Genomic DNA, 17,547 nt, shown 5'->3' on the forward strand with positions numbered 1-17,547 from the left:
ACAGTCAAGCATGCATTATCAATCCTGCATGAGTGCTGCCGGCACTGGGGAGCTACAGTTCATTTAGGGAACCATGAATGCCAACATGTACTCTGACATACTGAAGCAGAGACTGGGCAGGAGGGCAGTATTCCAACATGATATCGACCCCAAACACACCTCCAAGATGACCACTGACTTGCTAAAGAAGCTGAGGGTAAAGGTGATGGACTGGCCAAGCATGTCTCCAGACCTAAACCCTATTGAGCATCTGTGGGGCATCCTAAAACGGAAGGTGGAGGAGCGCAAGTTCTCTAACATCCACCAGCTCCGTGATGTCGTCATGGAGGAGTGGAAGAGGACTCCAGTGGCAACCTGTGAAGCTCTGGTGAACTCCATGACCAAGAGGGTTAAGGCAGTGCTGGAAAGTAATGGTGGCCACACAAAATATTGACACTTTGGGCCCAATTTGGATATTTTCACTTAGGGGTGTACTCACTTTTGTGGCCAGCGGTTTAGACATCAATGGCTGTGTGGAGTTATTTTGAGGGGACAGCAAATTTAAACTGTTATACAAGCTGTGCACTCACTACTTTACATTGTAGCAAAGTGTCATTTCTTCAGTGTTGTCACATGAAAAGATATAATAAAATATTTACAAAAATGTGAGGGGTGTATTCACTTCTGTGAGATGCTGTATATATATATATATATATATATATATATATATATATATATATATATATATATATACTAGGGTTGTAACGACACACCAGTGGCACGGTTCAGTTCGGTTCACGGTTTTGGAGCCACGGTTCGGTTCGCTGTGGGGGTAGGGTTCATGTCATCTTACCAGCAATGCTAAGGAACAATAGATTCACTTAACTCAAAAATAACAATAACTTGACTTAACTTTTTCTTTATTAACTTTGGCTTCACATTTTTAGTGCAGTCAGCATACCGGAGTAAACAAAAATGAAATAAATACCTCCAATGTAGACTAGTCAGAATAAAAAAAAATTCTCTTTAGTGCAGCCAGCTTAACAGAGTAAACTAAAATGAAATAAATAAACTCCAATGTACTCTAGTCAAAAATAAACACTGGCTTGTCCACTCTAAGAAACATTTGGAAGTTCAATTAAGTTTTAAGTTCTTTTTCAAAAACACCATCATGAAGCACATTCTGACTGAAATGCGGTTGCCTCATTCGCGCCACAGGATGTCTAATCGCGTCTTTGCATTGACTTAACATGTAAATCATTTACGGTTAACGCTTCATTCGCGTCTGGTGTGAACGCACCATGAGATGTGTTTCCTGTCGTATAAGAGAGTTTTGTGAAACAGTTACGACAGATTGTGTGCGCTTTGTCTACGACATGAATTCCATTCCTGTACTCCACTGGAAAACCAAAGTGTTCCCACACAGGAGACTTAAATGTGTCCAGGGGATCTGCAATTTCAGTACTATGTGAAGCAGCCATCCTGCATATACTAGCAACCGAGTGTGACGCTCACTCCCAAGTCACGTGAAATGACATGCACTTGGAAAACAGTAACTTTAGAATATTTAGAACTAAATTTAAAAAGAAGCTCTTATTAGTCGTTACTAATACAATTTAATCAAATGTAAGCAAAGAAAAATTAGTTTAAATTAATAGTTAGTTAGAGATAAGTGCCATTAACCTCAACAATGGGCAGAAGGGGGCGTGAGAGCACCGCGGTACGACACAAGAGTTCCGCGATTCGTATCGTGGGTGGTGTATCGCGATCTTTCGGTTCGGTTTGTGATATCGTTACACCCCTAATATATACACATGTGTATGTATGTATGTATATTGGTGATCTATCCCTCATTTTATACATCTCTTTATCCACAAAAAAGTTTTCAGTCTGAAAAAAGATTGCTGCTCTAATACAAGATGGCCTCCATTTTGACAAGCTTGTTGCCTTTTTTTAGGAAATCTCTGAAATGGCCACTCTCCTTCTCTTCTTCTTTCATCTTTTCCTCCGTTGCTCATCTTCCTGGGGAATGAAAGAGCAAGGATAAGAAAAGAATCTGTTCCCAGACGAATCAACACCAGCGACCGTCTTTCTTCTGAAGCCTGACCCCAGACACGCCAAAGGATCAATCAATTACCTCTCCACTTCAACAATCAAACAACATTATTATCAGGCATCAGCTCGTCGACCTGGAAAGGCTGGTGAATCAAAGGCTGCTGTGATGTAGCTGCCAGAGCTCTGTGGCTTGGCGCTAACAGAGAGTGGCACCTGCCCTCCACTCCGTGAGGTGAAACACAAAGAGGAAACACGAAGTGCACACAAACTCAGGCGCACATACTTATGTACATGACATACTGAGGTGTTAAGATGAAATACGGCTAACTAGACAGCCACATTGATCTGACCTCAAAAACCCGGAGCATACATGCACACAAACAAGTCAAAATTTCCTCTACACCTCTTCAAAAGCACTGTGCTCATGACTGATACATTTATATATGGTCTTATTCAAGTAGGGAAGCTTGCCTTTTTGGTATGTTGGTTTCTACAAGTTATGTGAAATTATAAAACTGAACTTTAAAGGGATAGTTCTCTCACAAAATAACCCTTAAAGAAAAATGTAGAACATTATAGAAACATCATATAGACAAACACGGTTGAAACAATCTTGGGTTGAAGCATTTTTGAGTGAATAATATTTAATATAACAATAGATATTAATTATTATAATTAAATATACAAATAATTTCATTTTTACTACATACCCAAGACAGACTCAAACCCAAAGTTATAGATAAATACAACCATTTTTCTCACTTCATAAACTAGTCACATTTTAACAATGTCCTTACTACGTTTCTGGGCCTTGAATGTGGTAGTTTCGTTGCTGTCTATAGAGGGTCAGAAAGCTGTCGGATTTCATCTAAAATATCTTAATTTGTGTTGCGAAGATGAACAAAGGTCTTAGGGGTTTAAAATAACATGAGGGTGAGTAATTAATGACAGAATTTTCATTTTTGGGTGAACTATCCCTTTAAATCATATTGTTGACCTCTAATATGGGTGCAAATGAGAAAGCCATGGTTAGATACAAGCTCCAGAAATTAAATAAAGCCTATCACATAGCTGACTATTTATTAGAAGAAAGCATGTTTGCCTGAAACTCACAAATACATTTGTGCCACTATCTACCTCTAAATTGATACAAAATACAAATTCATAGTCAAAACAATGGGGAAAAAATGATAACAGCTGTAATCAAAAAGCATAAAGCAACAAAAACGAGTAAAATGCTCAGAAAGTGGGAAAATGCTTAAAAACCCCAGGATTCCATAATCCTGCGAGAACTAGGTCACCTCTGCACTTCAACTTGGCCAAACCACAGAGAAATCAAGGTCAAAGGTCATGGGCTAACACCACAGAGACAAAAGGTGAGTATAACATTCCATCCTGCCACAGATCTTGCAAATCCACTCCAAGCCAATCTCTATAATTCATAAAGTTCCCGTCTGGAGCATAATCCAGCCACTGGAGGCTAAAATCAAATGTGTAGAGGAGAGAAACCGGTTTCGTTATTATAGTGAGAAGTCATTGTGTCTGAGTGAGCACAACACTGAGCGCCATTATTAATGGGGAGCTGTCCAGCGATGCACTGACCATAGTTTCGCTTGACAACAGGAGGGATAGCGGTGTCCTGCTGGGGTCAAAGGTCATTAGAAACAGTAGGGGTATGGGCACTGTGCTTATATGATGCGCCTTGGTCATTACTGTATCAAAGTGCTGGGCCTGAGAGAGACAAAGAGAGAAAAGAGGCATGTTTAATGCATGGCCGGGTGTGTGCAGCTAGCCGAGGCTATTCCGGGCCACAGTGATGACTATCACTGCATTAGAGCGGCCACTGGGCAGCATTAATCTTTAATAACACACATACGAGGATTCATGAGCAGCCGAAGATCTTCATGACACTGGTCCTTATTCTTCTCGGTGTGTGTGTGTGCGTATGACAACTGGTCGGCTGTTGACTGATGAAGTAAGGATTTTGGGGGTCTCATCCCAACTCTGTGGGCAAAAGTATGTGTGTATATATAGAACTATATATACACTCCAAAAAGTCAAAAGGACACATTGAAAATCTGGAATAAGTAAAAAAAAAAAAAAGAACCAAGATTTTAAAAAAAAGAACAAGAGAAGAGAACAAAAAACAAAACAAAATACAGCAAATCAAAGCAAAACAAAAAGCAAAAATTATTTTTCAATTAAACTTTTCACTCAAATAGAAAAAGTGTGTGTATATATAACTATATATACACAACCAAAAGTCTAAGGACACATTGAAAATCTGGCATTGATTTACTTTTTCAAAGTAAAAAACAAAAAAGACAAAACACAAAAGAAACGAAAAAAAAAACCTGACCCAACAAAACAGAACAAAGCAAAGAAAAACAAAACACAGCAAAAAGCAAAGCAAAGCAAAAAAAAAACAATTCAACAATTATTTTAACAATTCATAATTCTTTCTCAATTCAACTTTTCACTCATATAGTTTTGATTTATTTTTCAAATGAAAAAAGAAAAAAAGAAAGAAAAAAAGCAGCACTGTTAGTAGTGGTTTGTTTTTTTTAAATCCCACTGTTACCGTCGTTACATTTCTATTCCAGTCATCCATTCATTCCTCTTAGGACTCCAGACACTCACCTTGGCAACGGCTCTCTCGCTGCCTAACCACACCTTCCCTGGCGCTTAGCAACAGAATGGTCTATTCTAGCAGTTTCCTGTTTGAAATCATCTTTTTTGTAACACTGGGCATTGTAAGTGAGCATTACAGAGTGTGATAATTGGGATGTCTTCGGTAACTGCAACTTAAATATTTTCATTTAAAGTTTTTGTTGATAGTGTTCATACTAGCCAGGACACCAGTAAGAAGTATAAGACATAATATGCCTTTGGGTGAGTGTGACAGAATCTGCAAATTCACTCAGCATTAATCTCATTAAATGCCAGCAATGGGAATACACATTGATGTTTAACTCAAAAAGTTTTCCATAAGAAAAGACAAGACTCAGACCCCCAAATCTCCACCACAATCTCAGCCAGACGTGTGGCTTTATTAAATTTGAAAGTTAGTAAGACACAGGCAACTTGCTGAAGTGGCATTTTTTCACGGCGACTCTTTTGTTCGATACTCAGCTCTTTAGTATTTACTTATGGATGGAGCGCGGCAGAGAGGAGGGAGAGATAAAGGGCATCAGCAAGATAAAGCCATACCATAGATGAGAGAAACAAGAGGGGGGAAAAGACAGCACAGCAGCATTTCTCCCCCTCCCTTCATAAGAGCGTGGATGTCCATCACCGCCATGCAAAACAAATAGCTGTGCTGCTACCTCTGCCTGTTTTCTAACCTTTACCACGGGAAAACACACCATCTTCCTCTTTGCTGTTCTGTTTCTCTCTGATGTATAATGCAGTGCAACATTCACAGATACGCTTCATAGTGTTTGTGCACGTACGACAGGGGTTATTTACTCAAGAAAATCCCTGGATATATGAGAAAAGATTAAAAAAAGACAAAGGAAAGGCCCAGCTGAGGATACTCATAAGACTGGCACGCTGACTGTGACGCTCACGCTGAATTCTAATGTAGGCTGGATTTGAACAAAAGGACAGGGTGCTAAAGTAGAAATGAGAAGTATTTGCTAGTTTATGACCAAATCAAGACAAGGGTCTAAATACAGAATGTGAAGCTAGGTGAAAAGGTGTTTGCAACCCATTTTTACTTCAGTAAAAATGGATATTTAGAAAACAGTATTGGGGGACTTGGTTTTAGCCATTAAGAATTGATTAGATTGTAAAAAGTGGTCCCAACATGACATTTATTTTAAAAAGAAAGGCTGAAAAACTAAGAGGGCTTGATGGAAATAAAGTATTTTTAAAGAAGTTATTACATTTTGATGAAAGGTTATCAAGACAAATATTTTTCTTTGGACATAAATGTGACCCTGGACCACAATTTTCAAAAAATGTTGTCAAAAAAAAAACAAAATAAATAAATTAAAATCTGTAATTTGTAAAATATTAATAATAATAAGAAGAAATAATAATAATAATAAGAAATATAAAATAACAAAGAAAATTCAAAAATAAATAAAAATAATAAACATTAGCTTACTTACATTTACTAAACACTTAAAATACACTTAATTTATTATAGTTTTGAAAAAAAAATATTACTTTATTTTAAATATTTTAACTGGAAAATTAGAAGAAAAAATTTGCATTTTAAAAAATATTAGGATTTTCATGCTTTAAGAAAAAAACTTAAATTTCGTGTTGACTTTAAAGCTCAATGTGATCTAGCAAGGTGCAAGAGCATCCAGCAAAACTAATGAAAAGATTTTAATAGGGTTCTAAATACCTGGAAAGAAACTCTAAACAGAAGAGTTCTAGCTCTTATTTCGAAACTTTAAGCTCTGGTGGTCTGTCTAAAATAAATGTGCGGACACCGTTTGTCCTTTCCATTGCGAGAGGACACCAAATCAGCTGGAGACACTGCAAGGTGCACATAACTAGCGACGGATCGATGGCTCACCCCTAATCTCTGTCAACACAGAGGGAAGGAAAAGCGTCAGAGAGAGAGGGAACAGAAAGACATTTGTGTGAAAAATGCTTGTTGCACAACGAAAGCAACTGACAGAAGATTATTACAGCCTGACAAAAGCCCCAATTGGGCCAGAGAGCCAGGTAAACAAAACATCTCTAGCCCTTTAGACTCCACCTGAATGAGAAGCCACAACAAAACCGGTTATGACATAACCAATAACGCTGGTAAAACGATACTGTTACACACAATGGCACTGGGGCATGGGGAAACACTGAATAATACTCAAGATTCCATAAATAAAAAAATTTAAAAAGTTACATTTTAGTTCTAAATTATGTACTAAATTGGGTTTTATTTATGCTTAATAGAGAAAGTAAATTGCCAATGAGGAAATAAAAAAAAAATTAAAAAGAATTTAATTTATTTTACAATTAGCAAGATTTTATGGATATTGCTTATCTTGCTTGTTTAGTTACATTTGTTGTTTCACTTCAATTCTAAACTATATTTATGCTTAAAATAAAACAAAGAAAAAGGCAAATGTGGAAATAAATAAATACATTTTATATAATCATTTAATTTAATTTACTTAATTTTGATTAGTTTACACATATTGTTTTAAGCCTATGTTTCATTACCTTAGTTTTAAAATTTTATAGATTCAAAATTATGTTATATTTATGCTTAAAACAAGAAATGAAATTGGCTGTGAGGTAAGAAAAATAAAGATGGCTAAATAATAGTAATAATTAAAAAAAAATTTAATAATTTGATTGACTTTACAATTAGCAATATTTATGCATTTTGCTTCTCCTGCTAAATGGAGATATATTAAGGTGTTAAAAAAAATCTGCAATGTGTGGATATACGATAAAAGCAACCAGAACTTACACATTTGTATGGACCAGAAACTGAGCAGAATTGACTTTGTCAACAGACATACTGAGTCATTTAGTGACATGCGAGGCCATTCTGGCTCATGGCAGTGTGCTACTGCACAGTTTGTTTATATAACACTAAAGTTTGACTTTTTCTTCAGGAAATGTCTGCCAGATGGTCCACGGAAAGCTAGCCTCCTACACACAACTGACATGATCTTTGTAAGGTGATAGTGACTTTAAAAAAGATGTTTAACAATGTGATAATATGTTATATCATTTGCAGTTTCACAGACGGAAAGCGTTCCGTCATCACGAGCCAATCGGATGACAGTGATGAAGCCTTATTAGGCTCAACGGTGTGTTTATCATATTAGCAGCCGATATCCTACAACTATCACAAAGATCCTTTACCGACACTTGGTCCTAATATGTGCTGACAGTACAAGAACAGGAAAGACTTTCTCTTATCGTGGCTCTTTGTTTCTGCACTGTCCTATCATCATGGCAGTCTTCCTATCTTGTGTAGGGCAAGACATGACCAGATAATTCCCGAACGTGACTGGATGGATGAGAGAGTAGATGAAAGTAAGGATGGATACCTGGAAAAAGATATCTGATAGAGCTTCCATTCATCTCAATGGCAGTTGCTTGGCTGGCGCATGATATCCTTCCATCTGGGTTATAACGAGGCACTTATGTGAATAGGGTTAATAAACTTTAATGATGGTTACAGTATGCATAAAAATGTAGAAATTACAATTATAATAGTTTGCCTATTGGAATATGAAAAACATTTACTTCAAGGTATATTCTATGAAAATACCCAATTATCTGTTTTGCTGTAAATGTATTTTGCTTTGACTACAAAACAAAATATAATTAAGAAAATGCAGTAGTGTATTAACAACTAAAATAACCGTATATAAGTGGATTTAGGTTCTACACAAGAATCAGTCATGTGATTAAACTGTCAACTTCTGATGAACTACCACCATCTTCTCCCAACATAAGACAATGGACATCAAGGGAGATGTTTAGACACTGTCCGATCAAATCCCACCTTTTTAAACGTCCTGCTCCAGGTCTTCTCCCATTGTTTTAGCAGAGACAGCTACCTGGACTACAAGTACATTTTAGAGCACTGTAAAACATACCAAACACAATGCTGCTTTTATATCTGAGGTTACAAACAGTCAAAAGTGTTTAACACTACGCCACCGGTGGAAAAAAAAAAGTACAGAACTGTCCAGGAAATTGGTCACAGCCATCAATAACTCTAAAAGTTTTGACACTTCTCAAATAGCCTCCTCTGTGATCTACAGAATTGCTTTTTCCCATCCCCTTCAAGAAATTGATGCCTTGTGTAAAAGAGCGAGAGAGAGATCAAAAAGAGGGGATGAGGGGGGAAAGATGTCAAACTAAAATAAAAGTGCTACAACAGGAAAAAAAAATATTGAGTTTTACAATTACCTACAATTGTATCCAAGTGTAAAACTGATGGAAACTGTTAAACTGAAAGCAAAAACAGAGAGAAATACCGGGCAGAGGAAGAAAAGACACAAGAGATCATTTTTTAACTTGACAAGTTATATAGTTTGTGTCAAGTTTTCCTCAAAAACGTAATATTAATAATAATAATAATAGTTTTAAGGAATAGTTCAACCAAAAATAAAAACTTCACCCTCATGTTGTTCCAAACCTGTATAAGTTTCTTTCTCATGTTGAACACAAAAGAAGATATTCTGAATAATTTTGAAGAACCAAACAGTTGTTGGTCTCCATTGACTTCCAGAGTAAAGGAAAAAATACTATGGAAATTAATAGGGACCATCAACTGTTTGATTACTAGCATTCTTCAAAATATCTTAATATGTATGTATGAAAATATATATATGTTTAATATAAGAAAGAAACTTGAGGGTGAGTAAATAATGACAATTTTCATTTTTGGGTGAACTTTTCCTTTAATAATGATTCATAACAATAAAAATGTTTGTTTTCGGTAAAAAATCTTATAACACCTTTATCTAGCGAAGATCCATTTAATTTGACAGTAAAGGTTGCAAAAGTAACAGTGGAGACTTTTACATCATTACAAAATATTTATATTTCAAATCAATTGTTATTTTGAACTTTACATTCATCAGAGACCCCCCCCCCCCCCCCCCCCCCAAAAAAAAACACAGTCTCATTAAAATATTAAGCTTCATAATTAATTCAACATTAATAACAATAAGAAATGTTTCCTGTGCACCAAATCAGCATATTATTATATCTGAAGGATCAGGTGACACTGAAGACTGGAGTAATGGCACCTAAAGATTTTGCCTTTCTATCAAATTATTAAATTACAATTTAAAATATATTAAAATACAAATCAGTTACTTTAAATTGTAAAAATATTTCACAATATTATGTGTTTTTTTTACTGTATTTTTATTAAATAAAGCATTGGTGAGCATAAGAGTCTTCTTTCAAAAACATTTTAACTTTTGAACAGTAGTGTATACTTTAAATTTATGAATATTCTCACACTATCAAAAGAAAAATAAGTATTAAATGCCAATTCATGCTGACACACATCAAGCTGGCAATCAATGTTTTTCTCAACTTCACAAATGTCACTTTCAACTCAACTACCAATACCCCGTCCCCGCTCCTTCCGCCCACCCCAGCCCGGGAGGCCGGCGGCCCTAACATCTGCTCTCTGGCCGGGGTGTGATCTCACAGACTCGGGCCCTGCCAGGCCTAATCACCTCTGAGCATGGATGCATACAAGAGGAGAGATTATGGCAAGCCGCAGAGTGCCCCCTTTTCAAAATGCCAACCTCAGTCAGGGCAGGAGGGTTTAAATACCACTCAAATGTCAGTGTGAGGCCCCACAAGTCAAACTAAATTACCTCCTACCTGCTCCATCTCCCCTCTCGCTGTAGTGAGCATGTCTCCAATTCACATGCGTAGCCAAACACACACATAAACACAAAAATCCATAAACAAGTCATTCAAAAACACACCAGCTAACAGACTAACATAAAACACTGCGAGTACTTCCAAACAGATTCAAGTAGTTGAAAGCAACGGAAACGTACACAAACACACACACAGACACGTACACAAGCGCTCTTTATGGAGCAACCGTATTGATCTATCAGGAGAGATTTGATACTCGGCAAAGTGTTTTCGCACTTTACGCTGTACAGTGCAAGCGGAGCCCATATATTAACATACAGCGAGCGGGTCTGAAGACATGTGAAGCTCCCCAACATGATTATTGATCTCCTCGGACTGCTCCTGCCCAGCATCAATCAAAAAAGCATCAAGTCCACACCTATGAAATCTTCAACGTCAGCCTCTTCCACAGAGACTATTGATCACAAATTGCATGGTGAATTGATTGACAGTAACATTAAGAGCCTGTATTGATCTTGGCGTAAGTTTAGGTTCTTCTCGGTCACTGATAAAACAAATTCCTGCTTTAGTCCACACAGGTATAGTTCGATCGGTGCGTGGGGTTTAATAAAGGGTCAAGGATCGACTGGTTAGCATGGTCCAGTAAGCCCCTGTAACTACAGCACTCTGGTGACAAAAACTACCTTTTCCTTTGATGTACATTCAAAAGCAACTGTGCATTTTGACAAAATCAATCAAGACATATTAATTGCATATATGATTTCACAATTATTTTATTTTACATATTTATCTTTCTGCTGACTTTGACACAGTAACACAGAAAATACTAAGTTATTTATGACTGTCAATAATAACAAATATGCACCAAAAATGACTCAATGACCAATTTATAAACTATATAAAAATATCCTAAATATATAATTAAAAATATATGCTAAAAATAATATGCTTAATGTTTATAATATATTTATGATGTTCACACATTTTTTTTAAAGTTTAGACTTATAAATACTGCTGAAGAAATCATGTTGTAAAAATACTTTTTTATAATATATGTTTATACAAAAATGTCAAAAATATACGTGTAAGCAAAATATGCTTACACGTATATTTTTAGGTAACACTTTATTTTAAGGTGTCCCCTTGTTACACGTTACATGTACTTACTATTACAATAACAATAAATTATGCATAATTACATGCAAGTACCCCTAATCATATAGTAAGTACATGTAGTTAATTAAATTTCTCATTAGTTAAATGTATAATTACACTGTAGGACACCTTAAAATAAAGTGTCACCTATTTTTACACATTTTACAAAAGTTTATTCTTATAACAGTGTTTTAGCATCACTCCTGTAGTTTTCACTAATATTCTGAATGAGTTTTTATTTTCCAATTTCATTTTAGTTCAAGTTTTATTAACTTTATTGTGTAGTACATGCTAAATTAAAATGATAAAAGTTACTTTGACAACATGTTTAAATTATTTCAGTAGACATTTATTTTAAGTAACAATTGTTTTATGGTTTAAAATTAAAAACCATAAATTTAAAATTTTTAGTTTCAAAGTGCAAGATATGCATAATAATATACGTTTACACTTTTCAAAAAGTCAAGTCTGTTTTCCTGTTTTAGTCCTCATATTACATATTGTAAACTAAAATGTTAAATGCCATCAAACAAACATGTCATTTTAGTTAGAGTAAATCTAATGAAATATAATTTTGCTGAAATGAAATAATGAAATAACTTTGACTAAAATAAATGAAAAGCTAAAAGACGATTCTGACAATAAGTGATTAATCACATGTGATATACAGACACACAAAAAAATGCATCCCAAAAGCAAAGACGGCTACAAGGAAATCTTTCTCCAGAAATTACAGTCCTCATAGGTTTAAACGTGTATCAGTGCAGCAAAGCATTAAGCACCCTGAACACAGCCAAGGACGGGTGGCCACACATCAGGCTCCTCACACAGGACTATGACTGATAGCAGCCATTATGTGGCGGCAGGCAAAAGGTGGAGAGCAGTCACTCGTTTATTCATGCATTCATTTGTTCGGGACCAGATGAGCTGTCCATACTGTCGGAGCGATGATCCGCCTGCCATTTATCTCAGACGGACAGCTGTCTGACACGCCCTCTGCCCATCCCCTGCTGCTGTCGCACTGCTCACATCAACACTGAGAGCAGCTCATTTAGATTAATGAACACGGACAGAATACATCAGTGTGCAGCAGGTGCCTCCTCTTCATAGTGGGCGTACTGTAAAATATCTGCAGTGTTCGCAATCCAGCCAGAATCACAGCAGGCCAAAACATGTATTGTCCCCAAGTGACTGCTAGCAACAGGGTTGATGTTTTAGATCCTGAAATGCAAGTTTGTAATGGACTAAATGGGGTTATTATGCACTTGTTTCCAGGAAAGTTTAGTAGACTCAACATAAGTTCATCACTATTGAAGTGTTTGATACATAAAATAATGAGGACAGACCTGATAAGCAGTCAGGATGAGAAGACAACAAGCAACGATTTGGTACCATTACGACAAAACTGACAAATTAGACACTTTTGTGCTCAAATTAACAAGTTTAACTAATTTTGCAACTATTTTTTCTCAAGAATACGAGTGCAAAACTCACTGCCACAATTCTATGCAGCTGCTAATGAAAGTGACGTGGCATACGGCCAAGTATGGTGACCCATACTCGGAATTCGTGCTCCGCATTTATCCCATCCAAAGTGCACACACACAGCAGTGAACACACACACACCGTGAACACACACCCGGAGCAGTGGGCAGCCATTTATGCTGCAGCGCCCGGGGAGCAGTTGGGGGTTCGGTGCCTTGCTCAAGGGCACCTCAGGGTGGAGAGAGCGCTGTACATTCACTCCCCCCACCTACAATTCCTGCCGGCCTGAGACTCGAACCCGCAACCTTTGGATTACGAGTCCAAATCTCTAACCATTAGGCCATGACTAACTAACAAGAATAACTAGACATGGTTCAGATATCTTTAATGCAAGTAATTTTTTTTAAATCATCAACAAGGTGAAAATCATGCATTTTATAACATATTCACACACCTCTCCTAAAAAAGCCACACGATTTAAGACATCATTCTTGTTCAAGTTACATTCTTAAGCTTAATATTAGGGTTAAATGCTCTGGTTAAAGGTAAATACTACTATAATAGTGTTGCCTGATTTGCCATGGGTTAAAATGTGTAGAATAATATAATTTGACATCAAATCTGACTTCTATTCATATGTAGTATAACAATGCAAGCCGTACATCCACAGCATGCATTAACACCAACACGTCTTTTAAAAGACAGTCTGAGAAGGGTGTTACATCCAGGACAAAATAACATCAAGTCATCTGAAAGTGACAGTGACCATGTCTTGGAAAAAATAAAAAATAAAAATAAAAACAGAAAATCAATGCGCCGCGGCTCAGATGTAATTGCGAGCAACAGGAGTATCGGGAAGTCCAGTCACGTTGTGGGCAGGACGACCATGCTTGGGATATGTCTCTGTATTAGAGCACTAATATGACAGGGCATTAGTGGGCTGGACCGATGATCCAATAGATTAGGAGATTGAAAGGAAAATTGAATGCGGAGCGGTTCTAAACGGAACACTCCAATTGATACCGTCAGAACAAATCAACATCAAATGGCAGGGGCTCGGTAACGACGCGGTAATGGCCGCCGGCCATGAAAAATATGAAAGGAAGGGAAAAAAAATTATCACATGCTATGCACCGAGGAGACAGATGAAGCAGGGGAGAGTTTAAACAGCTTGCTGAAATGTAGCTTTATAAAGCATGGTCGGTTGACGTGCATTTGTGAACGGGACCTACCTAAGCAATGGCTGAAAGATGACCGTAATGTTTCTGGCTCCTGGTTTACACAGGAACTTAGTCTCTCCTCCCTCAATCAGGTTATCATCAGCTCCACCTGGATAGAAAGACACAGGAAGAAACAATTAAACAGATTTTCTTCAAAAATACATTTTTAAAAACAAGCTCAACCGATATGGACCCTTCAGGCCCCCATGTACTTAAAACAAAGTTCATTTTCGCTCTTCGTTTGAGGGCAAAAAGAAGCTCGAAAAGGCTAAGCAACGGTGTACTGTATTCGAACATTTCAACACCCCCGCGCTGCTGGAGGCAGGGTGTATATTATGTGTCGCGCCACTCGCACATATGCCCTAAACACAACAACGATGCAATGACGAAATGTATCTAGGTGTGACACGGGCACCAATGGTCAGAATATTATAGACAAAAGAATAATGATTAGCAGCAGTTCAGAGTCAAGTATCATGTTTGCAATACAAAAGAACCATTTCATTTCCATAATCAGTCCTTTATGGGAAGTGTGAAAGGCTCATAGTCTGAAAACTTTTTTTTTTTTTCTTGTCTGAAAACTTCAGCATGATGTGAAAAAAAATATTATCTCCACTCTTTCCTTTCATTCTTTTCATGGCATTGGAAAACTTGCATTGGATTTTTCTCCACATCGCTTTGCATAACTCGTGCTTCGTTCCAATTTCTTTTAAATGCCTTCTCCGAATCTTTAAAGTCTCTCTGCGAGGGAAGGTGCGGATATATTTGTACCAGCTCAGCTATTCAACAGTGTATTCATATTATGCTAGTAACTTGGTGGTGCTGTTCTAGTGTATATATGGGTGGTGGAATCTCACCATGGAAGCTCAAAGGAGCCAAAATGAACTCCCCCAGAAAGTTTGCTTTGGTCAGCTCTTTCGAACTGTCGAAACGAAATTAGTTTCGGCCCGATTTTGTTCGAAATGACGTCATATCAGTTCATTCTTCGATTTCGTTTGAAGTAAATGCGCTTTTGCATTCCACTGCACAACGCAAGAGAACAGAATGCAGGTGTTTTGAGAAACATTTTCAGAAAATAAACTTAAAGTTGAAAAAGCACTTCTGGCTCAAAATACTGAAAGAAAAAGTGAAACGCATCACAGTCAAAGGAGTCTGTACAGCATATGAAAAAAAGTACAACAGCACAGACAAATTCAACAAATGTTGTCATATGAAAAGACAAACATGGCAGCAGCACACTTATGGATTCCATGGACTTATTGTTTCCATGAAAGATGATAAAAAAAAAATCATCAAAAAGATGATAAAAAAAAAGTTTAGCAGTCATTACACAAAAAACTGCCAGAAAGCAAAGCAAAATAAAATAAACAAAACAAAAGCAGAAAAAAGCCACAAAGCACCAAAAAAACAAAGCACAAAACAAAAAGATGCCAAAAAAAAAGATAAGCACAAAACCAAAACAAAAATAGCAAACAAAGAACAAAAAAACTAAACAACAAAACAAAAATCAAAAGCACAAAACAAAACAAAGCGAAGCACAAAACAAAAGCAAAAGCACAAAACAAAAGCAAAATCACAAAACACAAAGCACAAAACAAAACAAAAAGCGAAGCACAAAACAAAAGCACAAAAAAACTAAAAGCAAAGCACAAAACAAAAGCAAAAGCATAAAACAAAAAGCAAACCACAAAACAAAAGCAAAAGCACAAAACAAAAGCAAAAGCACAAAACACAAAGCACAAAACAAAAGCAAAGCACAAAACAAAAGCAAAGCACAAAACAAAAGCAAAAGCACAAAACAAAAGCAAAGCAAAGCAAAGAACTAATCAAAAGCAATGCAAATAATAAAATATCGTGGTCAACAATCAAAAAAAGTAATTTTGTCAAATCATTGTAGTTTACCACAAGCCATTTGCCCCTCTGTGTCTGTGCGTAGTCCTCCGCTAACAGAGTTAATAAGAAAATCATGGCTGTGTAACTCTCTCATGATGAGGCAGGGCCCAAAAAAATGAAGTGAGCTCCAATCCTTATTAGCTCCACTCATCCACAAGTAATCAATATAATTGGCAGCAAGAGAATCAAGTCTGTCATCAATAAGAACATTCCTGGGTGGACAGAAGGTGTGTGCGTGGCCTCATGGGTCGGTTAATAGAAGTGCCACGGCGGCGGCCCACTGGCATCCCTCTCGCACTGTGACAATGTTATTCATTAAAATTTCACAGCCCTTTGAGATTGCCACTGGAGAGACTGCTGTAACAACGTAGCACTAAAGCCTGGGCACTGCTATCCTGACAAACACCATGCAGGAAACACACACATCTGAGACACTCGTTCACATCTCTCTCTCTCACATACACACACACGCACACGTCTTCAGTGGAGAATCATTTTAATTGCTTTTATCAGTCAGTTGTTACATGAGATTTCTTGCCCAGGGGATGGGAAATGAGTCCAGGCACAGGAACACAAATATTAATGCCACACGCACAAAGCACGTGTGTGATGGATTTGGACTGCCGTGGAATTACAAGTGAAGCAAAAGATTGTGCTTGTATGATTTGTCACCAAACATTGTGATCTCAGACCCACTGGGTTTAATCGCAAGGCTGGAATCAGAGTCATCCTGTGTTCATTGTTTTAGGAGACAGGACGTGCTTCAAATGAGAAATGAGTTCACCATTCACTGCCCTAAAATCCCTGTAGCACACCTGTCCAGCATTCGAACGCACCTCCCGCTGCTGTTCTTGTCATTTCCACCTTCCTGAGATTCTTCATGGAGCACATCCCGATGAAAAGCTCCCTCTCTCTTATTTCATTTCCACCCCTTTTCTCATTAAAAAGACAAGAGGATACTTTATCCTCTCTAAAAGCTTTGTGGTTGGAGCTCTGGCTGTTTTTCAAAGTTGCTGCTCTGGAAAGGGGACTCATCTTCATCTTCCTTAGCTTCCTGTTTCTCCTTTTCTCTCAATATATCCAATCTTTCTCCCGCTAATTCGATTAAGACTCAATTACATCAGCAAAACAAGAAAACACAGCTGCCACCGCACACACTGACTCTGACCTAGACAAGCGACGGGAAGAGAGAAGTGTTACGAAAACAGTTGTATGATAAAAAGGCATACATTCAACAATTTAAGGGAGAAAATAGGTAGAAATCAACTGAAAATAGTAAGAGATTTTGTCACAAATTATGGGAATGAACTAGTTTTAAATTATAAAACTGTTTTGTTATGCAGCATATGCCATAGTTTTCCACCAGATGTCTTTGAAGTTTATAGCTGTCACAAGTTATAATATAGCTGTACAATTTTAATTAAAA

At 37.1% G+C, this 17,547-nt stretch overlaps 1 protein-coding gene across 2 annotated transcripts in view; it reads right to left on the bottom strand.

Moving 5' to 3' along the window:
- Positions 1-17,547, bottom strand: part of LOC306861585 (exocyst complex component 4-like) — a 129,254-nt gene that overhangs the window by 58,854 nt on the left and 52,853 nt on the right. The window contains exons 10-11 of one of the 2 annotated variants that reach the window (XM_079403951.1): positions 14,241-14,337; positions 12,613-12,744 (exon numbers count right to left, since the gene is read on the bottom strand). In XM_079403951.1, coding sequence (XP_079260077.1) covers positions 12,738-12,744; positions 14,241-14,337 — 104 coding nt within the window. In that variant the 3' untranslated portion in view covers positions 12,613-12,737. Of the gene's footprint in view, positions 1-12,612; positions 12,745-14,240; positions 14,338-17,547 lie in introns of those variants that run through there. The other variant, XM_079403950.1, reaches the window with a different exon arrangement.

The sequence above is a fragment of the Barbus barbus genome, assembly GCF_936440315.1.
Source record: "Barbus barbus genome assembly, chromosome: 42".
NCBI classification, from domain to species: Eukaryota; Metazoa; Chordata; class Actinopteri; order Cypriniformes; family Cyprinidae; genus Barbus; species Barbus barbus.